Source organism: Chelmon rostratus, chromosome 6 (assembly GCF_017976325.1).
Source record: "Chelmon rostratus isolate fCheRos1 chromosome 6, fCheRos1.pri, whole genome shotgun sequence".
In the NCBI taxonomy this organism is placed as follows: domain Eukaryota; kingdom Metazoa; phylum Chordata; class Actinopteri; order Chaetodontiformes; family Chaetodontidae; genus Chelmon; species Chelmon rostratus.
Window position 1 is genome coordinate 4572646 of NC_055663.1, and position 26231 is coordinate 4598876.

Here is a 26231-nt window from a genome sequence, read left to right on the forward strand (position 1 = left end):
CAACCATGCACAGCTATCTGTCCCCTTCCTCCCACTCTGTGCTGTAGCAGTGTTCCCCTTAGACCCGCACTCCCATGCCCTTTTGCCTTAGCTATTGTCTCTTATTGACCCTCTGCTGACTTGGCTGTTGCAATGTATTGAACTGTGCTCAGTGCCAGGCTCCCCAGACGATGGACTATAGTACACTGAGGAGTTTAATGAGTTGTCTGTGGAACGAGGCCCTCGCTCTGACAGAGGCAGGCAATAGACTCTGCAGAAAACAATAAACGGGTCATAATCAGAGGCTCTCTGTGCCTAACCTGCTTAATAATTGTATTAACCTGGTGGTTGCATCATCTTGTGAATATTGGCAGGTGTACTTTACAATGTGGTGTCCATATAGTTGATTTTTACTGTATTTGTGTTGTTTTGTTTTTTAAATGATGTAAGTGATGATTTCAAACTACTGTTAAATTATTCAGTGGGGTCTCAAATGGGTGAAAGTGATACGGAAAACCACAGATTCCTCCAACAGGAGTGAAAATAGAGCTAAGAGCCGACAGCCGCGCTAGCTGCTCCACTGCTTTGAGCTAAATGCTAGCATCAGCATGCTAGCATGTTCACAATGACAAAGCTAATGCTGTTTTTTTAACTGGTAATGTTTACCATGTTGGATTGTGTTAGTACAGCCGAGGCTCATTGGGATGTCAGATTGGTGAGTGACCAAAGCATTGGATAAGTTAAAAATTCAATTTAACGGTAGTGCTAGATGAACAATTAAGCGTACACTAACGTTAACTTATGTTTTACAGATTAATGGCAATCCCTTCAGTAGTTGAGATGTTTCAATTTGCCTGTGGTAGGTTGACCGGCCGGTGACCTATAATTGGCATCCCCAGAGCCATGCAGTTAGCATGGCTAAAAATCATTAGCGGTGGACTTTACACATCACACTCCCTTCCTTTATCTTTTGCCAACATAATATCTTGTCATTTATAGTCACAAATGGATGCTGGAAATAGAAAGCTTATGTGTAGGATGGAAAAATAATGAGAGTTGCTGTCCCAATGTATCAACCATTCATCTGTGATGTTTACTCCAGTACAGTAGTTTAATTGTGGGTTATTATCTGTGTAGGTGTGCTGGATAGTAAACAGGAATAAACTGGCATCATTGTGAGGTTGCTGTGTGTCTCTGATCGGTGTCTGGCCTGCTCGGGGACTGAACAGAGGGTGTGATGGGCCCATAATGAACCTTCTTCAGAGGCACAGGGACCTCTGCATTCACTCATCACCTCTAGTACTTGCAACCAGAGATGATACTGCATTGAAATAACAAAACAAAAATACAACAGGCCAGACTGGTGTATCCCTACCTGCCTGAAGTTACTAATTATAGTGTTCATGATTATTATTATGACATATGGCGTTAATAATAAGAAACAAAGGGAAGCAGAGGGAGGCTTTGTGCAGTAATCTGTGTTTATACCTCCCAGTATCCCTCTGCGTTCGTATAGGAAAAATCTGCAGTGCATAATTTGTGAATGTTCAGCAGCAATGCAGGTGGTGAGGTCTGTATGTAGCAAAGGGTGAAGTAAGGGGGTGGGGTCGTGGTGGTGGATGGGCGAGCAGACCAAAGTTCATCTTTGTCTCATGTCTCGTTAATGCGGTAATTAATGCTGGTTTATTAAACCATGTTTCAACCATTTGATCTCTCCCTAACCTTAATCCTGCCTTAGTTGACATGCAAATATATTGTGCAAAGAAAAGATTTCTAACATGTTGGCAGGGGGTTTAATAAACACTGACACTCCCCATAATGCTGGGTTTTGCAGAGTAGTCCAACGTCAACATTGTCTCCAGAGATAGGATTGATATTTTACACCATGTGCTAGCCTGGTTCTCCAACCTGACTATTTTGTGCTTGGCAGAGGACCAGTTTGTTGTGTTTTGCCCTAACCAGTGAGCGATGTATCTGTGCTGCTATGGTAGCAGAAAATCATCTGTTAACATTTAAACAAGACAGCCAAATAACTCCATTCTATTTTAGAGTTCATTAAGAGTACAGCTGTTGTATTCCCACCGATGTATGTCCTTGGTTTTGTGCCCATTTCCTACTCACCATTTTTCCGGGATGCAAAAAGAATCTGCCGGCCATCGTGTAGGCTTCAGCCCCCCAGCGTTGCTTGTATTGCCTCAGAGTTTTGCCACTGCTCGCCTTCAGACCTCCACTGACCTCTGGAGAGATGATTCAGAGGTCTTTGTGGAGGTCAGTGGAAGGTCTTCTTTTAGGTCAGCTGGCCTCTGGGCATCGCATTTGTTCAAGTTCAGCTTTATTATTGTGTACATGAAATACAGTGAAACTCTTGTGCTCCGGCTCTCTATCTGCTATCAGCGTAACCATGTTATAGACCTCCTCCTCCCTCAGATGAGCCTGGATTGTCTCATCTTCCATTACGGCAGAGGAATTATCCTGATGGCATCTCTCAAGGTTTTCATCTCCCTCACTGTTTACACTCTTAAGCTAGTTGGAGTATGAGCGGTGATGTGGCATCCGCCAGCTTGGAGCCCAGCAGAATGATCATTGTTTGTGTAGATTGCTGCTTGTTGCTAGCATTCATTATTGTAGTTGTCTTGTGTCTCTTGATGAGCCATAGAGAGAGCTGACAGAAAAATGTTCGTACAGTCAATACCTTTCAGCGTCTTCCACACTCCTCCAATCGCTGTTAATGCCTGTGTCTGAGAGTGACTGATTGGCAGATGCAAACAGTTATCCTGCACTCAACACAGACTGCGTAGAAATCTGATGCCAGTTCATTGATGATGGCTGGACACACATGCAGGGTTGTCTTATGCATAAACAAAACATGCGTTAAAAAATGAAAACTGAATTTCAGACTAAATGGCATGCTAAGGTGAACATGCAGAATTTTAGAAATCTTTCTAGTTGTTAGGCTTTGTGTGTGTTTTACATGTCCTTTGTATTTGATTGGATTCACTTGAACAGCAATGGGCAGAGGCGCGCATGTGTTTCAGGGAAAAGCTTTTTCACTCCTGACGATAATGGAGGCAGAGTTGTGACGGAGAGAGGGAGGGGGAGCAGGGAATGTGAAAACAGGGGAGACAAAATAATTCAGCAATCAGTGCGCTGACATGTATTCCCATCCTGTCAGTGGGAGCACATCGGGACAGAAAAGATGCAGAGGCCAAGGGACAATCGTGTGTGCTCGGCGACTTCTTCTCATGATCCTCACGGTGATTACGAGCAGGTCTTAAAAGATTTCTGAGAATCTCACAATAATTTGATAAATTTATGGTCCTAAAAGTTTGCAAGTGCTTCAGAATAGGGACCAAGCTAATATACAATGTGCAAAATATGCAACAGTGAGGCCTCACCTCCCTCAGCAAGTGTGCAGTTATTTTTAGCCATGCTAGCGGTGTGGCTCTAGGGATGCTAACATTGGTCCATTACTTGAGCTATTGCATGTATTACCATCAAATTTGGTACATTCATTACAGGATGAAGCCTGCTGTCTTGGTTATTTCCTGACCTTTCCTCTAGCGCCACCATGAGGTTATTTTTTTTGCAATTTTGAGTGAAATATCTTGACATATATTGGATTGATTGCCCTAAATTTGTCCCCCTCTGGATGATTTGCAGTAACTTTGGTGATGCCCTGACTGAATTAGCGAATGTTAGCATGCTAACAGGCTGAACTAAGATAGTGACCTTGTCACCACACATTTTCTTTATATTAACAGAGGAGATTATATTTCAGGAAATTAAAAAAAAAAACATGCTAATGGGGCATTCTAATCATCAGTTAAGTCACACAATGTACTGATGTGTAAAATGGAAAAAAAGTAGTTAGTTCATTTCGAAAAAAGATAGGATGCTGCGTAAAAGATAGATAAACAGAGTGTGATCCTTTGCTAATCTGCTGGACACACAGTATATTTTTTTTGTAATATATCTGATGTTTGACCTTATCAGCATTTTTGTAAATATGTGCTTATTCTGAAACTGATGCAGCAAACAAGTTGGGACCAGAGCAACAACAAACTGGGAAAGTTGTGAAATGCCCCCAAAACACCTGTTTGGAACGTTCCACAGGTCGATGGATGGATGGATGGATGGATGGATGGATGAATGAATGGATGAATGGATGAAACACATGTTTGTATAAAGGATGTTACTACATGAGCTCAGGAGCTTTAAAGTCCTGCTAGATTAGCTGCCAGTAGTTTCACTGTGCACTGTAACCACATATGTTCAGACATCACTGGATTACTTTTGATATCGAAAGCAAAGTCTGAATTTGATGTGTATGAGAATTTCTCTTTTTACATGACTGATTTTTTAACTAATTTATGGATTTTTATTGTCACCGGACAGTAGCTATACCTGGAAAGAGTAGGTTGGATTCCAGCAGAATGCGTATGATGTGCATTTTATTTTTACTGCGCTAGAAGGAAGGCATATTCTCAGCTCGGTGCTGAGGGTTAAACAGTTCCACACCCTTAGACACTGAATACGGAATAAAGACTGCACACATGCACAAGACAGATGGATCTAAAGGTTAATGAATAAATCCGTATTCCTGCTCTCCTAGACAGAAGATGAACATGATGGTGTGTCTGCATGTGCGAGAGTGAGTGCATGTCACAATAAGACACGTGCTAAATTAAACATGTGGAACTTCAAGGAAGCTTATGTTTCATAGTCAGCACAGTTGGCTCTCTTTCTGCTTCAGGAGCATCCCATTCTGAGGTTCAATACAAATAAGGCTTTCTGCAGCATAGCTGGATAACCAGCCAACCTTGATCGTGTTGTTGATTTAGACAATGCCTCATCAAAGGGAGATTTAGTCCAAATCAATAAAAGCAGCCATCTGTGTGTCTGTTCACTTTGGGGTTTTAGGCTTGATTCACTTCAGAGGCAGGGGAACACCTCTGCCAAGGCTTCTATCAGGAAAATCCATTCGTACTGCTGGACAATGAAAATCTGTCTCTCATGTGATGCCTGGTGGTGAGATATTGTCTCTGTTGCTGGCCAAGTGGCTTCAATATATTGCTTTAATCATGTATTTTCTATTCCATATTATCAACACGAATATTGTGAAATTGACCATTCACATAGCCCACTAGCATGAGATGCACAAGTTGGTCAAAAACACGTATTCATTTTAAAACAAGAACCTTGTAAAAGGGTCTTAAATATTCACTTGATGGCTACGTTCATGTATTGTGCTAAAAGACAAAGGCTAAAGCTGCATGTCCCATGCAAAAACTCAATATCCTCACCAGTTAATAATCCATGTAGCATTGTTCTGTTACTGCAGTGCAGGGCTAGCAGGCTAAGTCTTAGTTTTATGAGTATAAAAAGGTCAAATGTTTCTGTTGTATCACAGAATGATAAATTGTCTCCCTGCTGCTTAGTAGATCGATGTGGCTGGTAAACATAAAACTTCTTTTGCAGCTGAATTTGACGAAACTTAAGCAGAACAGAATTTTGTACAGGAACAATCTCGACACTGTTTAAGAGCAGGAGTTGTGGAGGAAGAGAATCACATCCACCATTGATGGTTTGAGCGCCGTCCTCCGCTGGTCAACCACACTGACTGCGCTCTGTTTCTCCTCCTGCTTCCCAGTGCATATGTACTTCGACACATGGCACTCGCTGATGCAGAGTGTTGGTAGTGAGGAAAAGTGTGTGAGAGAGAGAGAATTATCTTGTTAGGTTACATTTAAAAATAATCCAATCTGAGTCCAAGATGAGTCTGAAGCTTTATGCAACAAAACGGGTCAGGTCTAATGAGTAACAACAAATATAATGCTATGTTTCTGGAGTATAAGCTTGTTATGTTCTGTTCGTTTCTCAGGAACAACAATGATGGGGCATGTTTAATTATCCAAAAGTGTCAGAAACCAAAAAATTCCAATAAAAATTGTTTATATCTCATTATTAACTCCAACACTAACCATTTCAATCAATATTTAGTCCAGTGGTGTTCTTTACCCCTCACAGATCATGGCTCAGTGAGGATAAATCACTCATTTTTCACAAAAAATGCTATTTTTTTTTATGTACATTGGAAAGACCTACATATAAAATACAATACTTCTACATAAAAACTATTTTTTTTATTTTACATTTCTATTTGTTTCTTTTCATGGACTGATGTTGATTAATTAACACCTCTTCTGTTCAGGGTCAAACTGACCCACCGACTTAAAATCAAGACAAATGAGTCATGAGGGATTTGTTTTTGAACCAGAAATTAAGAAAATAGTTTAGCCAGTGTAAACCTGCATGTTCAATGCGTAGCTGCTGTTTGCATCACATGCCGACCACATTTTCATGCCGTATTTAGCTGGTGTGGATGGCATATATCGCCTAAAGTCGCAGCGACCTCTGAATGCCACTGGCCTTTCATCCACTGTGACATTAGGGCCTGGGTTACAGAGCAGTGGAAGTTGCTCTACCCACTTGTCCCATCCATCCATTAGTTAAAACTTGGAAAGGCTAGCAAAAAGGCACCACCCTCCACATACTTTCAAATATATTTCATTTTCTATTTCACTGTTTCAAAAAATCTTATTCCGCTGTTTCAGAGGTCACAGCATTAAAAAAGGTCTTCATCATAAAATGAGTATGTATTTGTTGAATGTGTTTGTATGTTTGTTGAGGTAGTACAAGTAAAGAGTGCATGTTTAATTATGGTTATGGTGTACAATGAGGACTCAGTGAGGGATTTCACTGCCTTATTGACCACTCAGGCTTTGATTTAACCTATCAATAATACCTCAGGAAGCATTAGACGCTTTACACTTGTACCAGTTATTCCTTCATGCATATTCACACAAACCCAAGCAACCCCACCACAGACAATTACACTAATCAAAACCTCTCTAACCTTTTTTAATTATAATTGTCGACTTCCTTTAGTGAGGTGGGAGCTTATTGATTATTTGGGCTCCTGAATCCAATTAACTGCCACCAGCTGTACAGGGTTTAGGCCTTGGTGCCTTGATTGCTTCCCACAAGGGTAGTTGAAAAGCGGAGACACCCTGTGGCTTTAGAAAAGGCTCTAAAAAACAACAAAATGAAGCCACAGGGTTGTTCTGGGCTGTTTTACTAATTTTAAAACCTACAAACAAACTTAGCAAAGAAGGAGCAGTGAAAACAGTGTTTTCAGTATTTATTTTTTGACTTAAATATTAAAGGTGGTTTAAAAGGAAAGTGGTGAGTCTTGGACAGAAACAAGATTAAATGAGGATATTCTGAGCTGTAATTTCATTTCGATACCGAAAAGTTGAATTCTGGGTGTGAAATATTTCTATTTTTCATGAAATAAATGCATCAACTGTTTGGCACATGAAAGCCAGAGCACAGTGGAACAAGCTGCATGCTCTCTGAGGATACAAACCCTGCACTGTATCGGGACGCACACTGTATATCATCTCCCCGCTGCTTTCAATTCATCCCAGCTGGTGCACACAAGAGGGCTGGCTGTGTCCTACCTGCCTCATTTCACCAATCTTAGCGCTGACTGTGCTCTAATTGTGATGAGCGTGCACAGTGAACTCAGTGCTGCAGAACGCATATTCAGACTTCTTTAGGTTTGACCAATTTTACTATATATTATACTATAATATTCACTATATCAGCTGTAGATGGTGATCATTTTTCTTTGCTGTGCTTTTAGCTTGTTCTGCTGCCTCCAAGTAGTCAAAGAAAAAATCACTCATCTAAAAGTCGTTAATGCAGCTTTAGATTCACAAACAGTTGCAATATTCTTTGTCAGTCTTTATTTGTGAGCATGTACATGAACCGGATTCATACGCTGAAAGAGCACCTTCGAGGGAGCTGTTGAAATGCTGCAGTTTTCATCACATTTAGCTGGTGACACAGCGAGGAGCAGTCGGAGCTGCATGCCGGGCGTGTGGAGAAGAAGCTAGTCTTGCAGCAGCAACTCTTGTAAAAATAAACCCAACTTAACGATGCATTTCAGCCTGAATGGCATCAGGTGCATTTCCAGTTTCAAGCTTGGCCTTTACAGTTGAACCAACTGACAGATCTTTTTCATAATATTCCCCTACAAATATGTGTCCTTTTCTCTACAGTTGTCTGTCTTTTTAACGTGGGATAGTTGGATGTTCACAGCCACCTGTTTTGCTGCAGATGCCAGTGATTGTTGCTATGGATACCATTCAACACTGTAATCTCCTCTTCTTTTGCCATTTAATTACATGTTCCAAACCATGACTCGATGCAGGAGGCATCTATGTGGGATATTTTTACAGTGGTTGTATTACAATTGAAATAATATTGGTACTACAGATTTACATAAAAAAAAAAAAAAAAAAAATCAAATTTCAATGAATTCACATCTGGTTACTCCTTAAAGAGTCTTTTTAAATCACAGGATTTTAGGATCACAGATTTCAAAAACTACAAATAAATCTATCTGATGTTCATGAAATCTGTTCAGGAGGCGATGTTATAATTGATCTGTATAAGCCATCCATTAATTATTCATGCAAATTCATTGTTAATGATGGTAACACGTACCCACATCAGCGCAGGTATTTGTCCTGATGTGAAAAGCTGTTGAAAGTGCTGTGCTATCCTGATCTGTCTACTTTGTCAGCTCATTAAAAAGTGTGTGACAGCGATCTCACAGTAATCAGCCCCAGATCCAAAAGAGATGTTGGTTCTGTCTTTTTGTCATTTTTCATAACGTGGATTTGCAGACTAATAGTACTAGTAATGCTTTTAATGATGCTTATAATAACGTGCTAATAATAAATAATTTCTTCATAAGCTCTTTGTGACACCACAGAACATAAATCTGAAGCAATAAAGTGCTACACAAACGTCTGTCAGTCACTGGAATTTGATTTCGACACATGGGTCCTGATGACACATTGATGATGCAGGATGACTAAACTATCCAATCAGCGAGTTACATGTGAGCAAGACCTGGACCAGAGCTAAAATGCAACAGTGGATCAGTTTCCCCCCCTTGGTCTGGACCAAATGAACCAAACCGCAGGTGTTGAAAGCTCCCTCAAACTTTCCTCCTCTCTGCTGAGTCTGGTTCAGAACAACTGGCAGCAAAGAAACCGAGAACTTAAGAAGGAAGTGATGAGAACAGCCATCTCTGCAACTGTTTCTCTCTTAAAATGAAGGAAAGTGAGAAATAAGCCCACATCATATGTGAATATTTCCTTTTTTGTGCCACCAGTTACGTCTTACGTATTTGGAACTTGCAACCAATAGTGTACATCACTGTCAGCTGGCTGGTCTGCCAGCTTCTGGGTTTATTTGACATTATCTGTCCCCTTCAGCCTGATAGCTGACCTCTGAATCACTGCCCATATTTCTCATTTGTTTAGGGATTCAAATAGGTCTGGTGTTGTGCCTATTGATGGCTGTTTCCCCTGGTTATACTGTAGAATCAATTGACCAATCAGTAGGAGGGGCTGAGAATGGTAGCGTCATCTCCCTTACTAGCTATGTAACATTTATGAAAAAAAGTGACAGAAAATGACAATAAACTTGGATGTGATCAATATGGCTGTACAAGTTTTTGTACTGTGAGATACTTTTATATTTTAATTTGAAAGGAGGACAGCGCAACATGAACACAATGTCCGGCTTAATGAGTGACATGTAAATGATGGCACTTCAGTCTGATTATCAGGCTCCATCCTCTCTATACTGTGTGAATTGCCAGCTTTTAGTTAAACACAAATTATGTGATTGCCAATTGAATGTTTCAAGCGGAGATTTACATCTCAGATTTCTCTCTATATTATTATCAATTATGCTAACACACACTCAAAACAAAACAAAGCCTGAAACCCACACCGGAGGTGGTCAGAAGTAGCCTCTGCTGCAGTAACCACAGTAACCACAACAGTGACGTCATGTTGCACTGACACAACCTGGAGTACACGTCTACATCACTGCAGCAAGGTGAGACGTCGGACCACTGGGGGCAAAACATGACTTTCAGTTTCTCGTTTTCAAATGGCAAATTGTGTATTGTTTTGTATCACCGACGACATGGTTTTAAAGGCAGAATGGGAAGATCACAAAATCTAAAATGTTTTTATTTTATTTGTATAGTATTTCAAATTTTTGTATATTTTTTGTGAACTTGCACTGTTTGCTTTATTTGTTCGAGCAGAACAGAGCAGATCTGGCTGAAGCTGTGTTCTCTCCTGTTTTTACTGACTTTGCCCCTGTGGAGTCATACGCACATTTGCCTTGTACACTTTGTCTCTGGAGTACCCTTCGTTCCTTTGTTACCACATTTATGTTCAAATATTCAGTAATGAGAAACCATTCAACCATGTACAATATAGTCAGATACATGGGAGCAATCCATCTTGTGTGTCAAAAATAAGTTTTAAGAGCTAGGGCATCAGCTGTCTGCAGGAAGAGCAGTGGGAGAGCAGATGCTGAGACGGTGATAGCACAATGAATTTAAAGATCTTCGCATGTAGAAAGTTGTTTCAGGTTTTAATTTGCTTGGATTTGATCATATGCGGTTACCATGTACCAAGACAGTGAAGGACAGGCATCAAGGAACACTTACTAAAAAATCCAAATCACTTGGTTTCCATGTCAAATGCCTGGTGGACCCTGGAATTGATCATTTGCCCTCCTAACCTTTATATTAATGTCCCTCTTTCTCTGATTGTCCTCCTGGATGTCCCTCAGACTATGAGTCTGACAAGTGGATGTTCATACATGGCAGGCACAGAGTAAAGAAACCCAGTGAGGTTTTTGTGGTGATCTGTTTTTTTCTCCTTTTCCTCTCTGCCGATGAAAAAGAATACAGCAACGTACAATGAGAAAATGATTCTGCCAAACTGTAAACACGAATTCATAATCAGCCAAATCAGTGGTTATTGTTTAGTTGTGAACGGTCCTGAGGAAAGTGACTGGCCGGGCGGTGCCTTGTATGGATGGACCCTGACAAATAAGAACATTTCCTCTGACTTTATGATGTAACAAAGGGGAATCTAGCATGCAACATATTCAGCAGTTCAGTAATCTGCAGGTTTATATGTTTAAAGCCTATCATTAAATGATGATGCTTATTTACTGTGTATTTTAATGGTGACGCTTAAAATTTGGTTTGGTTGCTATAAATTAATTGTGACCCGATAGTGTTATTGTTATTTCTAAGAAGGCAAAGTATGCTAAAGTGCAGTAGTCTCACCCAACTATCAAATCTCAATTCTTATAGACTTTCATCACACAATAAAAATATGATGCTCCATACACTAATGATCCAAGATAATTGAATAGAAAACAAACAACAAATAACAATAATAATGATAATAAATCACAACCAAATACACACACACACACACACACACACACACACACACACGTATATAATTCAGATTTTTCCTGGGAGGCCCACATGCCTGGGTGGGCAGGCCTGGCACTTTAACTTTTGTGCCTGTAACTTTTGCCTACAGTAAGGGAAATGCAATAGTTTCCTTTCTCATTTATCATTCTGAATAAACACAGTCTGTCCTTCCTGGGAAGCCAGGTTTGTTCTGTGCCAGCGTTTTTCTCTGGCAAAGCTGTGATCACTGTTCACTGAGTCTCTCTCTCTCTTCCATCTCTAGATGTATCGGTGAGCCTGTTGTCCCTGCTGGTGACCACCTGTGGCCTGGCTCTCTTCAGTGTCTCCCTCTTTGTCTCATGGAAATTGTGCTGGGTGCCACTGAGTGGCCGTTTCCTCCCGGATGTCCTCAAGGGGGCGCACTTCCTGGGAGGAGACCAACAGCCCGTCCTCATAGAGGTAAGGTGGAGAGGCTCACATTCAAAAATGAAAGTTGGTACAGTGAGCAACATTTAGTTTGCTAGACGCCTCAGTTATATTTTGTAAATGTAAACATAAATCATTATTAAATATTTGAAATGAGCAAATGAATTAGCTTATACTTTTCAGTCATTCTAAAATGTGCCACAAAACTGAGTGTGTATTGTATTCCTAATGAGTGCTGTCCCACCTGCAATTCAACACTAATTCAACACTAGCTGCCCACTCTTCTTTAAAGCATTAATCTCAAAAGCAGAATATGACAAACAATACAAGACAGTATTTTACTATGTTTATGAAAAGTGATAATTAATGAACATTTTTCATTTATGTTGAGTTCAAATGCTAAACAGACGTTTTTTCCCCCAATTGCACGCTTTGTTTTATTTTCTAGAGGATCTTTCTGCCTGGTGAGAAAACAGACACTTAGATTCAATGAAAAGCAAAGCTGAGCGGATGGATGGAGTGTGTTTGTTCTTATGATTCATTGCTGAGTAACTGTAACAGTCCTCTCTAGTTGGAGTCAAAGCTTAGTGCACCAGGCAAGACAACAACAGTGCTAGTGTGTAAGTGAAAGCCCTCAGCACCTGTATACCCACCCAGGTAAATAATCACCAGCTGCCACTGATGCAGACAGGTAACATGAGAACAGACAAAGGTCTGACGTGCAGCAAAGAACTCCAGCCAGTAGGTAATCTGGGTTCTATATGGTCTGTAACTTAGACAAGGAGGCCACCGGGATGCCCCACTGAATCCCTGTGAGATGAGTATTTTGAATTCTCTTACTGCATCTCTATGTGAGCGTTTTGACAGCCTCTTCCTTCCCTGCATGGATCTAAGAACACGGCTTGTCTGCGCTGTGTGGGAGCCTCGTCCCAAACACAAACACTAAACACTAGCAATTTATGAAAGCATCTTCATCAGTTTGATAACACAAAGCATTTAGAAATCGTGCTGCAAATACACCAGAGTGCATGTGTGTCCGAGCCACGTTCACCACATTTTAGTGAAATAATTCTGTCTTGTGCACTTGCGGTGCGCTTATGTATTTGCAGTGTTTTCTACACAGACAAACTCAAAAATCAAGCCTTTTTCACACTCTGATGCTATAATCCATTATCATACATATAATAAATAATTACTTCCCAAAACCAGCCCTTATGCAGTATGTGTACGCGCTCTTTTGAGCATGATTTATTTTGTCACTTTTCCAAAGGGAACACATTCTGCTCAAAGCCTGCTTAGCATGTATGATGGATATGGGATGCAGTGAGACACACAAGTTGCTCCTGTTTTGCATTTCTGACAGACTAGCCAGCCATGGCCAGTTTGCTGCCCCCAGTGGTTGATACACGTGTAATTTCAACCCAAAACCTGGTACCTACTGTAAGATATTAGGACTCACTTGTCCTAATAATAGAAATCACCCAGGATTAAAGGAATAGTTTTCGCTCACTTTCCTCCGCAGTTAGATGAGAATTTTGATAAATGTCTGTATGGTAAATATGGAACTTATGGAACATCACTAATTAGGACATTTAATCTTGTTTGTTTGATTTGCTTCTAGTTTTTATGCTAGACTAAGATAGTCGTTTATTGGATCTAGCTTCATACTTAGCATACAGATGTGAGAGTGGTATTGATCTTCTCATCTGAAGTGAACAAACCTTTTCCCAAAATAAGAAAATGCTCTTAAAGCTCACTGTTTGTTCCCTAGAATGGCAAAAGAGGCCAACTGTTGCGCCAAACAAAATTTTTGCCCTGGATGTTTGGCAGGAACAACCTGCAGCATGCAATCTTTCACATATGAGTAAAGTTTACATCTCTTCATTAATTTAAAATGATAACAACAAGGAGAGCATGTTAATAATTAAAACCCTGGTGCGTAAACAATGCCTGTCAACTCAGCATACATGTTGCTTTCAGCACGGCCGTAAATATTCATTTTACAAGTTCAGGTCAGTACTGACGACCTTCTACTAGATAGATTAGATGAGTCTGCAACAACAACACAGACTTACCCAGAGAGGTTAGCTCTGAAGTTTCTGTTCATGTTGTATTGACATCTTGATCCAATATCAATCGATATATCAGTGGCCAGGTGATCAGTAGCTAGTCCAACACATTAATGACATCTGTCCAGCTCTTGTTTGACAGCTCAGGTGTGTGTTTAATCACAGCCTCGGTACTTTGAATATGGCTACCAGAGAGTCAGACTACATTTAACCTACCAAACAATCAGTCTCTTAAATAAAGATGAACTGCTTTAATAAAGCACTGTTTCACTTCTGCTTAAACATACACCTATTTTCTATCACTGCAACTCCTCAGGGCCCCCAACCTAATTTCTCCTTCCTAAATTAGCATCTGTACAACAGAATTCACCAACACTGTAAACACTGACGTCTGCTGTGCAGGTGGATGGGGAGGAAAGGGAGTACAGCGAGGATGGCTGTATGAAGGAGCCTTCAGGGCCCCCTTTGGCTGTGGCTGTCCCAGAGTCAGCCCTAAAGATAAGCCACACATCACCTGACATCCCGCTGGAGACCCAGACCAAGGTGGAGAAAAACCAGGTCCACACTCTGGCCAGGGACAGGGTCCAAAGACAGATTACTGAGCCTACCTCATCTGTGCGGTAAGAACACATCAATCCTTAAAACACCTGTCCAACTTTTGGTGACAGTTACAGATACTTAGACCTCTGGGCTCGGAGATACTTTGACAGCATATAAAACTTAAGGCTTGAGGGAACACAGTTGCCACAGCAGCTGCCTTTCAGCCACAGAGACTCAGCAAAGCCAATATGGTCATTTAAAATCCCCAAATTTTACCCTTTGTTATAGGCACAACTCCATCCGTCGTCAGATGAACTTGTCCAACCCGGACTTCAACCCTGCTCAGTTTCAGCGCCAGGAGTCTCTGTCCGGTTTGGGCCGAATTAAACCAGAACTCTACAAGCAGCGCTCCGTGGACGCAGAAGACGGTCGCCGCAGTGACAGTTGCGGGCGCCTCTGCTTCGTCCTGAAGTTTGACTTTGACCTTGAGCAGCTGATCGTGAAGATCCACAAGGCCCAGGACCTTCCTGCCAAGGACTTCTCAGGGACCTCAGATCCTTACGTCAAGATCTATCTGCTGCCTGACCGCAAAACCAAGCACCAAACCAAGGTGCACCGCAAGACACTCAACCCAGTGTTCGACGAGGTGTTTCTCTTTCCTGTAGCATATGCCGAGCTGTCGAGCCGTAAGCTGCACTTCAGCGTCTACGACTTTGACAGGTTCTCTCGCCATGATTTGATTGGTCAAGTGGTGGTGGACAACTTCCTGGACCTTGCCGACTTTCCTCGGGAGACGAAACTGTGCCGGGACATACAATATGTAACCTCGGTGAGAAAATATTTCTTTTTTAATTTAGCACTATCTGACTTCCTCTTCACATCCACACCGCTGATGATACATTTCTTGGTACAGGTTTTCATTTGTTATTGTCAGTACCTTGGCAGGTTTTTAATTACTGATAGCTGACCAGAAAGTTTGCGTGTTTGCAGTTGCATGCAATTGAAGCCCAGCAGTATCCATACCAGCCTAAATCCCATGTCGTTTCTTTAGTCTGGCCAGAACATGCTCAAACAATCAAAAAGAGCAAAAAAAAACCCTGTTACTAAAGCAGAGGGAGGAAGATAGATTAATGGACGTAACTCATTTCCCCTCCAAGTGGAGCTCATCTGTGGTTTCGAGTGGCAGAGACATAGAAATATACTTAGACACAGTTAATGTTTAATGAAAGCAGTGGGAAACACGTGGGGGTAGTGACCTAGATCTACACTGATATAAGACTGGGGTTGGTTTGACAGAGATACAGCGACACTGTCTATTTTACATTATTCACTTGGATAAATCTGCAGTGTTGGTACACTGAGTAGCTCAGTAAGGAAGTTAGATCCTCCTGCCAGGGAATTCCTCATGGTTCCCCTGTCTTGTTGAGTGATGGTGTGGCTCAGTTTGGGATGGAAACGCTTTTTCTCTGGTTTATGGGCTAACAGTGTCAGTGGACAGTAATAATACACATAAACATGATCACAGATAAATCAGTTTATGGAAGGAGGATAGGTCAACAAATAAGCAAATAAGACTGTAACTGACCAATGCCACTCAGACCACTGTTGCTTCAGCAGGTGCGCAAATTTCAAACTCTCCTAACCTGTCAGGCGGTTCTTGTATTGTGGTATCGGCTTCTCACCTACTAAAGCACCTCTAACACGTCCCAGCATTGCTCCACCGTGCACAAGGCAAAGTTTACAAGTTACTACTATAAAAACAGATGAAGACTTGAATGAGTCTTTCAGTATTCATGCAAAGTCATAAAAGGATTTCTTATTAAGTCATGTGGCTCCTCAGCACGTTTGGGGTGTTTATTTTGGACCTGTCATTTCCTAAGGGCTCTTCCCGAGGATCATTATGAAGCTTTACTCCTCAGGAGGAACTATTCCCCCCTTTGCTTGTGTGTGTATGTGTGCATCTATGTGTTATTTTGTACTAATAATCTAGCAGTCTGAACATTTTGATGTCTTCTTCTGTGTTTATTACTCAGCCTTGTAAAAGACTCATTCCCTCGTGTCTAATCCTTTCATTACAAGGTACTCCTGAACATAAAAGACCCTTTGAAAGAACAGATGCTCAAGTCAGGTAGACAACCGAGTCGAGGGCAAGGACACAAGGTTCACTGAAACTTTGCAGCTGTAAACAGTTAACATAAAGAAATGAGGCCAGCACTCTTGACTGCTAATTTAATCAGAGTTTCTTCTGCTTTCTCTTTGTTGTACTGCTTGGATGGAGCTATGAAAACAGCTATATTTGTTCTCGTGAAAATAATTCTGTTCTCAGATCAGGTGTAGGCAAGTAATATTATTCACTGATATTATGACAACTAAAACGTGCAAGTGGTGCACACAATCTAATTTATGCTTATTGCATGTGCTTTTTAATCTGGGTAGAGGGTCTGTAGGCCTGAACTGGAGTTCAAGTGATTTTGAACAGTCAGTCTTTTCATTTCAACTCCCCATACATATATACAGTACATGACAGCTTTGATTATACATTTACTGTATAGTATCTCTTTTGCTACTCAAAGGATCCTTTTGACACAATCAAACTTCCCATACTGGCCCCCCAAAAAGGCAGTGTTTCTTTTAGCCATGCTAGCAACATGGCTGTAAAGATGGCAATGCCAATCACTCAGTTCACCCCTTTGGTCCACACTGAAACATCTCAGCATCTGTTGGATGCATTGCCACGATACTTGGTACACATAGGCCTATTCTTGGTCCCCAGAGGATGGTACTGTCTTTTTGTTTACCACCACAGGCAGGTTATTCTTAGGAGTGAAATGTCTCAGAACGATTGGAGGGACAGCCACCATCAAGTCAAACAAATTTGAATCTAATACTTTGGTAAAACAAATGACAATTCCATCAGCCTCAAAGGTACTTTATGTTATTATTAATAAGCACATGTCAGCATGAGAACACGCTAAACCAAGATGGTAACCATGGTACATTCGATGGCAAACATCAGTGTGTTGACATTAGGATTTAGTTTAAATCACTGCTGTGTTTGTGTGCAGCCTCAAATCCACTAGCGTGGCATGTCTTAAGTCTCATCCACGTAATATAATTTTGATTATAATAATGATAAAGAATATAGCTGCAAGTAGCAAATAACAGAAAGAAGCAGCTCGATCAGCCAAAAGTAAAGTGGCGAGCAGCAGGGAGCAGCTGCCTGGCTTAACAAGGGTGAGCAAAGTCACTTCAGCTAGTTTAATTGTGTTCAAACACATGAGACCATCGCACACTTGTTCCATCACCACGAAGCCTGCAGCATTTGTCCCCCACTTGTTGTGTATTGGTGTCTCCAGTGAGTTTAATCAGGACTGCTCGAAGGCGTCTTTAGTTATGAGCAAATATGTGATAGGCCACTTGCGCCAATCAATGACACTTTTGGTTAATAGAGCATGCATACTTAAACTGTTGAAATTCTGTTCACGGGGTGTTGAGGTACACCTTTTTGTATTTGTGATTCTCAATCATGGCCTGAAGATATGTACCCAGATTTATGAGGCCTTTTGTGAAGGAGTTGAGCTGGACTTATGGTGTGAGGGGCCTTACTTACAGCGCCACCATCTGGCTGATTTGGCTCATATTTCTTGGGAAGCACTTGCTCATTCCAGCTCACGGCAATTTGAGCAGTTGTGGCAGGGAAAAAAAAAACTGGCACAAACACAATAGGGCTTGAATCCTGATTGCACCATGCATTAACACCAGCAAGTCAGAATGATGTTCATTCTGCCAACATTGCATGAATACAGCAGTTCATGTTTTCTGTTTGAAAAGCATACATTTACATGTACTAAATATAGTGTTTTCAACACATTTACATATGAATCAATACACACAAACACACACACACACATATATATATATAATGTTTACTGCATTGAAAACAGACACGATTCTGCATGGGCTCACAAACACACATAAAAAGTTTAGTTCAAAGAGGAAACCGTATATAAACCAGACCCAGAAAAGCTGCCGCCTTCTCTGGTCCCGAACTAATTGAATTGCTAATTAATCACTAGTCTAATTTAAGACGGACTGAGGTGTGTTCCTGGCATGAAATTATAAATGAAGACATAATTTTCAAAAAACAAAAAAAATTCTCATTTTCAACAAATGATTTTCAATGTGTGCTACTTTCAGTTAAATATGGGGTTTCAGTTGTTTGCAAATCATCACATTGTGTTTGTATTTACGTTTTAAACAGTGTCATTTTTAAACAGTGGTTGTGTGTGTGGGTGTGTGTGTGTAAATATATGTAATCTGTATGAGGTTATGTCACTAGCCTTTTGCTAAGAAACCCATGAACATTGAATGAAAAGACTGGAAATTAGGAATATCAGAAAGATGTTTCAGGAACCTACCCCTGGTGACTGGAGTGTGGCCACTGCTCCACTGCTAGCCTGATTTCTGAGAGAGACTTTGAATCTGACACCAACAACACAGCTGCTCCTCATCAAGTAATTAAGTTCAAAGCCAGCAAAACGCCAGCTCTGACCTGTAATCACGAACTACAGCCATGCAAAGACCTGGTGGGATAACGCTCCTGCCTCACACACACACACACACACACACACACACACACACACACACACACACACAGATCTTGTTGGTTTAACAAATGTCGTTTTAACACCATCCAACAGCATTCCCAGCTAAATAAGGTCAGTTTACAGTAAATGGGTTAGACCTCCTCTGAGGCATCCAGCTTGTGAACTATAGCTGTCCTGTCTCCCGTGTCTAAGCCTGAGGGGTCCGATTTCTAAATATAATCCTTTTTTAATCATCAATTTACCAAACACAGACAGCTATCAGCAGTGCAAACTACTGGTGTTTTCCAGCTCGGGATACATGTTTACTTTGAGCAACTTTTGAATACTTTATCTTTCAAAACCAGAGAATATACAGTCACGTCAGTCAAGATATGTCTAATTTAGATTACATAATCTATTTTGATATGGTTCCTTTTGTTTCTTTTAGGATGTTTCTAATGCATTTGACATGTCTTTTCGGTTATTTGTATCAGATTTGGACTTTGCAACGTATTTGTGAACACACTGAAACCAAACTTAAAAAGTAAGAACATACAGTAACATTAATCCAGTTCATTGCAAACTGATTTCTCTGTAACCTCCAAATTAGCCACCCATAAAGGAGGATAGGGTTAACACAGATTTGCTCTACTGCAAGAGGATGAACACACACACACACACACACACACACACACACACACACACACACACACACACACACACACACACAGAGCCATGTTGCTGTCAGTGTTGGTTAAACATTTGTTCTTAAACTGTGGCCAAACCCTCCAATCTGCATTCCTGGATCTCATCTCCCCGTCTGTAATGTCAAGTCTGTAAAGGACACTGCTCGTTCTGCCTGCACAGGGAGAACACACACAGTCCTCCCTGGTGTTTTTCCACACACCAACATCTCGTACCGAGTCTGGCAACATGTGTGCTGATGCCTTCAAGGTACCATTACCAAACAAAATTCATTTCATCACTTCTCCCCCTCAAAGATATATTCTCAAACATTTTGATAACACAACTTTAACACTTAAAACTGGCAATAATCTCTCTTCCCCCTGAACATTTGTTTTTCCTTTTAGCAGTTTTTTTATTTTAACAGGTAGCTCATCTCCCTTTTTGTCTCTGTCCTCCTTCCTTGCAAGGTAAAATGTCCTCACAAGTCCTGCCGAGAGGATCTCTACTGTTCCCCTTGAGCCGTGTCCACCACGTAAAATATTGGAGTGGAGCTGACTCACAATACCTGGTGATGTCCATTGTTTCGCATTGTCTGGTTTTCATGAGAACAGTGACTCTTACAATACTTTTATCCAGGCTAGCCGCCTCACTGAATTCCCCCAGAAACTGAAACTGTCCCATAGTCTCTGCGACTTCGTCCCGTACGACACACATGTGCTAAATGTTGTGTTGCACTTTTCCCAGTGCTTTTAGGTGGAGGGCATTTCTTTGTATCACAGTGCTGGATGCCACGACTACCTTTCTGGATATTTTTATTGGCTCCTGTTGCTTCCGTTGCTCCCTTGCTCATCCTGTAACATTAACACTAGCCACCTGCAGCTCCACTGTTGGACAGGAGGCTAATTTGTTTAGCAGCCTTCTGCTGCTGCTAGATGAACTGTGCTAGCTTCAAGTCTGCAGTGAGCTGAAACTTCTGAGACAACTCCTTATCTCTGATGCCCACGACCAGCCTTCTCTTCTAGCTTCTGCTCTCTCACTGGGTAGCTGGCTCCTTTGATAAAGGCATGACCTTTCATGTATTCAGTTCCATCTTGGGATAAAGTAGGCAAATTTCTTCAAAACGGCATTGTAGTCTTTCTTATGTTCCTCCTCTTCAAACTCAGTGAAACTGAATCTTTTCAGCTTTGCTGTCCATGACGTAAATGAGCGAGCTGTTTAGCTTGGTGGCTGTCCTGAAGCGCCAAAATCTTTGCTTCCACTCCAGCCACTGTCCCGAGCTAGCAAATTCAAACCCCAAATATGTTTGGACTATACCTTTACATGCCTAAATACATCAAATGATTGACCAGTGATACTGACCCTTGCTTTGTTACATTATCAGACTATGAATAATAATGGACAGAACAAAACAGAACAATAACAGTGTGTGTTGCTTTAATTGGATTTGTGTTTGCATGTGTAACACGATTGCAGTTACTACATTCTCCAGACTAACAAACACAGTCCCAACAGTACAGTGTAGCATGACATGCAGCACTGCAGCCCTGCAACAACTTTGACATGCTTCTCCCCAGATTAGCAGATTTATGCATGAAAAGAAATAAACTTTAGAACTTAACACTGTTACTAATCTAACATGACAAGTTTTTAGATAACTTCACATTTCCAACCAAAGCAGTGAAAGTGCAGAGACTTGAGGGAAGCCTACCTTCCCGAGGAAAGTCCGAAACAAAGAGGACATACAGTCAGCAGAGGTGCAGCAAGTGGATTTTGTAAAATGAAAATACCTGCAGTGATAGCCTCAAACAAGAAGGTGCCAAGCCTTAACATGAAAGCTAATGTACTAATGTACACAATTTCAAGATTTTCAACATACATGTATATTACAACAGTTAGCATAGGAAATCTTAACCTGCATCCTTCAATATAAAATGCTGTGCCTCAGTCCACACTGAATTCTTCAGAGATGTACGACGCCCTGGTCATAATATAGCACAACATCACAATACCACACGTTATGTGTTTCTGTGGGTGTTCGAGTCTCAGCATTGTGCATCTGTACGAGAAGTCTGAATGTGGAGTTTCCACTCTCTCTCTCTCTTCCTCTCAGCGTCCCTCGCAGAACTAGGTTACCCCCCTTGGGATTACAGGGAGGGACCCTGTGCTGGTCCAGTCTCCAGTCTGTGTGCATTAATCATGGCTCCAGGCACAAACCGAGCCTCTAGCCATCCCTGGCCATATGTACTGGACTGTAATGTACACACATTTCTGAGCTGCATGCTTATAGAAAAATTAATTATGTTCCCCCAGTGGAGAGTACATTATAAGGTCAGTCATAGGACACAGTCCCAACAGTCTGTAATGCCTGCACTTGTTAATATATATTGTTTTAAAATTGGCACATCCCTTTTGTGTGTATTAATAAACCTCAGGCTTGCCGTGGCAAGAATCTTCCTCCCTATGGATGAATCTGTACATACGAAATCTGGATTTTTCCGAGTGCCCACAAGTGTTTCCAATATTGGGAAAAAAGATAGTGTCATGCTTTAGAGTTGGACCCAAAATACCACTCTCAAACAGAGAGGACAGGAGACTGAAAAAGTTTACAGTTTTAATGAATATTCAAGGAAGGTGCAACAGGTGAATCCAGACAAGGCAGAGACGCCAGAGTAACTGAGTCCAGCTTCTGTGGTGAGAGCAGACCGGCAGGGCACAGACAAGGACAGGTTAACAGTCTCCTCTGGCTGAAACCGCGGTGCTTAAATAGTGTGTAGGCAGGTGGGTCTTGATTGCTTGATTGAGCTCAGCTGTGCTCAGGAGGACAGGAGGCTGGGTCCAGCCTGTCGGCCACGCCCTGCAGTGACACAGACTCTGACGTGACAGACGGGAGACTGAAGGAAAGGAAAAACACAGGAGCACAATGGGGAAAGGGAGGGGAGACTGCAGAGCTCCACAAATGGGGGCTCCTTGTGCTATACATGTAGAGACGACCTCTCTTGTCCCTCTCCTCATGGCTGCTGGCTCACCTTCCAGCAGCTCAGTCGGCCTCTCGTTGAATTGTTGCCACGTGACTCAAGGCTCGAGCATAGTCATTGAAGGCTCTCCAGTTGCACCGACGAATGCAGTTTTTAATGTTTTTCACAGGATCTGGTGAGTGCAAATGGTGTATTTGTGGCACATGTTTACATTAACTTTAAAAAAAAAACAAAAAAAAAACCTCCTTACAACTTGACAGTGACTCCACTGAGGGAGGGTGAATGAACAAGCTGTACAAGCAACAACAACAACAACAACAAAAACGCTCGCCAGCATCCTCTGTGTGCCACGTCCAAATGACTATTTCTCAAATGAAACTGCGTATAACCAATTGCATAACCTACATTAATAATGATCACTGAGTGGCAGCCTCTAGGGCTGAAAAATTAAGCCAGCATGGACGTGCCATAACCTGCAGTTCCTCCATTGACCACTTGAGGCTGGTTCCAAAAGCAAATCAGTCCCCATTGGCTCCCATATTAAAATGCTCAACTTTACAGCAGATATAAACATGTTTCAGCAGCCAGGTTTCATTCAGCCCATCCCTGCTCCACCTCTTTGCTCATTTTTGGATTAGCCAGGACTTTGGCTGAGTCAGGCACTACCAAGATGGTGATGACTGGAGCCTCTGTCACCGAGCTGCACAATGGCTCTTCAGAAACCTGTGGGTGATGTCATGGAGACTTTACCATCTATGATTATCACCAACGTTATAAAGCAACATATTTCTCACTGTTGATGATTTTTCAGTCAACACATCATCAGCATCATTTTATCCAGATATAACCCAGGATCACTGAAATAAGTCTGGTGGTATTTCGCTTGTGCTTACATCACCCACCTGCTGCTGCTTGTCTGCTATTCTATGTTAGTTACTTCATCGCTGAAAAGACAAATGTATTTTTTGGTATTTATGATTTGCCTCGCTGGCAGCATCAAACAGTCTTGCATATACAGCCTGGTAGCCAGAGGTTCACCACCCCTGCCTTAGAATGAGGTTTTTTTATACAGAGGGAGGGTCCTCTTTCACGGTGAGTCATGTTGCACTGCCATGTTTCTACAGTAGCCCCGAAAGTACAAACTAAACATAGGCTCTTCAAGGTGCCTTCTGCATTTTTTTTAAAGTTTAACAGCCCCCACAGGTTCTCCTACACCCTTGGAAAAGAACAGGTGTGGTGATGGGTACTCTGTTTGTTGCAATGTGCAAGTCTGAAGTCTGCAATCTGTTTACCAACTTGCCCTGAGAGTAATCAAAATGTCACCACGAGTCTAGAACCACATATTTGCCAAAGATGCCCAGGCAAATTTCAATTTGCTTTTGGATATCTATCATGTTTTTAAATGCACGTTCTTGCCTTCTTTCTTATAAGCAAGATTTTTTGGGAGACAATGAAGAGACATTCTAACCTGCAACTCCTGCAGGGCCAGTTAATACTGTTGACTGCAGTCTGGTTGGCCTGTACTCAGTGCCTTGATAAATGGGGTCAGCATGTGAATGTGTGTGTGTGTGTGTGTGTCGTTAATTCAGTAAACGAGGCTCCTATTTCCCAACAATGACAAATGGGACCATATAACAGGCACTTGTCCTCCCATTTGCCCTTATTCACTACGTGAGAATTCTCTGGATGCTCGTGGTCAACTAAGTCAGCGGGAGATCCTGAGCATATTACAGGGGCAAACATACATAGAATCTTTACACAGAGGAAGTAAGAGTACAGCATTTTTCTTAAATATGGTTCCCTGGTCTGGTCTGATCTGGAAACAAGGATATATATAGTATATATATAGATGAAAGCTGCAGTATATTCAGTCTGATGTCTTTATACTTTCGTTGCAAATCAACTAACCGCGCAGTTTTGTGTGCAACGGCCTCACTATTCTTTACTGAGAGAGTTGAGGGATCCTGTAGCCTAACCTGATTCTGCCAGAGTATGTTCATCTATATAGCCTCAGCAGTGATTTATTTACTTCCACCATGTTCAACCAGGCAGATATAGTGTACTGTTGATTGGCCATTGTGTAACAGGATCTCCAGCATTTAAGTGAGCTTTTTGTCCTCTACTGTTCAACTCATTTCAGTTCTTTTGTTATTTTAGCTGCGTTAGTAAAATAGAAAAGATTGCAGCGTTTTGCAGTTTTATTTAGGCCCCAAAACCCAACATTCACTTTATATGTGTGTACATGAGGCTGTGGTGCACTTGTTGTTGTACTAAAATGTTAAGGGGAGAATCAGTAAAAATGAAATGTTTTAAGCATTCTGCCAACATTTCAGTACAATATCAATAATCCTATGAGGGTTTACCTTCAGTTCTCTCACCTAACCAAATAAAATCATATCCTTTTTCAGTAATTAAACCAATACCTATGCTTACTGCACCTCCATTAGTTTGGAAAAAACATAACTGAAGCCTGTCATGAAAACTGTTTAAATGTTTTCTAATTAAAGGTTGCACTCCAACAACCTTAAAAACTGAGTTTGAAGGATTTACCAGGCAAAAGTTCAAATGAAAGAAGCTTGATTTGCATTATGAGAAATATAGGAACCTTTTTGGAGCTCGACCATACGAGAGAATGAATTCACCTGCTGCTTCAGTTTTGACCAGTCTTTTTTAATAAGCTCCTTTACTTTGTGCAACACCAAATTGCTGAATGACATGATCAACTTAGTATAATCCTGCAAATAAGTCTGTTTCTGTAGAAACTGACACCAACACTGAAGACTGTAGGAGCAAGACACTGCTGCAGCTCAGAAACTGGACACCAGTGCAGCACAGGCCCAGGTGTTGGCCAGACCACCAGCTGGAAAGTAGGAACAGAAGTGGCGTGTGCAGACCCAGTGTTGAAAGATCAGGGAGCTGGACGACAGGGAGCCAGGTAACAGGGAGTCTCATCCCATTTTGGGGTCTGTCTTGGAATAAGACAGGAAGCTCGTCAACCCAGGAACAGGAACTGGCTGGAGGCTAGATGACTCAGGTGCTTGAGCTGGTAGGAGGTTCTTCCCAAACAGGTCCGGCCCCCAGCTTATTGTTTATGTTTGCAGTACTATTAATAATGATTAAGAATTTAACCAAGGTGGTTATCACCTCATCACCTCTTCGGATGGAAAGCTAATGTCCTCTGGGTCCACTTCTGGTGAGGTCATACTGTTTGGTAGTTCCAATAGGACCCATGTGCTGAACACCAAGGCAGGAAGACTGAAGAACAAAAAGCAAGATTTAATAACCGAAGCTGAATCCAGACAAACAAACCAGGCAGGCAAAAACTGCAGAAGCAGGCAGGCTCAAAATCCCCCAAAAAACAAAAAAGAAATACAAATGACCAAACTAATAACAAACCAGGATGCCCAGGCGGGAAACAAATACAGGTCTAACTAATCCGCAGTCATGAGGATGGGAAAGAGACGACGTCAGGAATTAAAAACAATTAAAACAAATCACAACACATGAAGAGAAACTCCACATGCAACAGGAAATACCTCAACTTTAAACCCGAAACCATGACAGAGGGGATGGGGTGCATGAGTGGAATCATAAG

At 41.5% G+C, this 26231-nt stretch overlaps 1 protein-coding gene across 1 annotated transcript in view; it reads left to right on the plus strand.

Moving 5' to 3' along the window:
* The window catches only part of syt9b (synaptotagmin IXb), a 41770-nt gene that overhangs the window by 6073 nt on the left and 9466 nt on the right, over positions 1 to 26231 (plus strand). The window contains exons 2-4 of the mRNA XM_041939244.1: positions 11637 to 11812; positions 14251 to 14468; positions 14677 to 15217. Of these exons, the coding sequence (XP_041795178.1) occupies positions 11637 to 11812; positions 14251 to 14468; positions 14677 to 15217 (935 nt within the window). The remainder of the gene's footprint in view (positions 1 to 11636; positions 11813 to 14250; positions 14469 to 14676; positions 15218 to 26231) is intronic.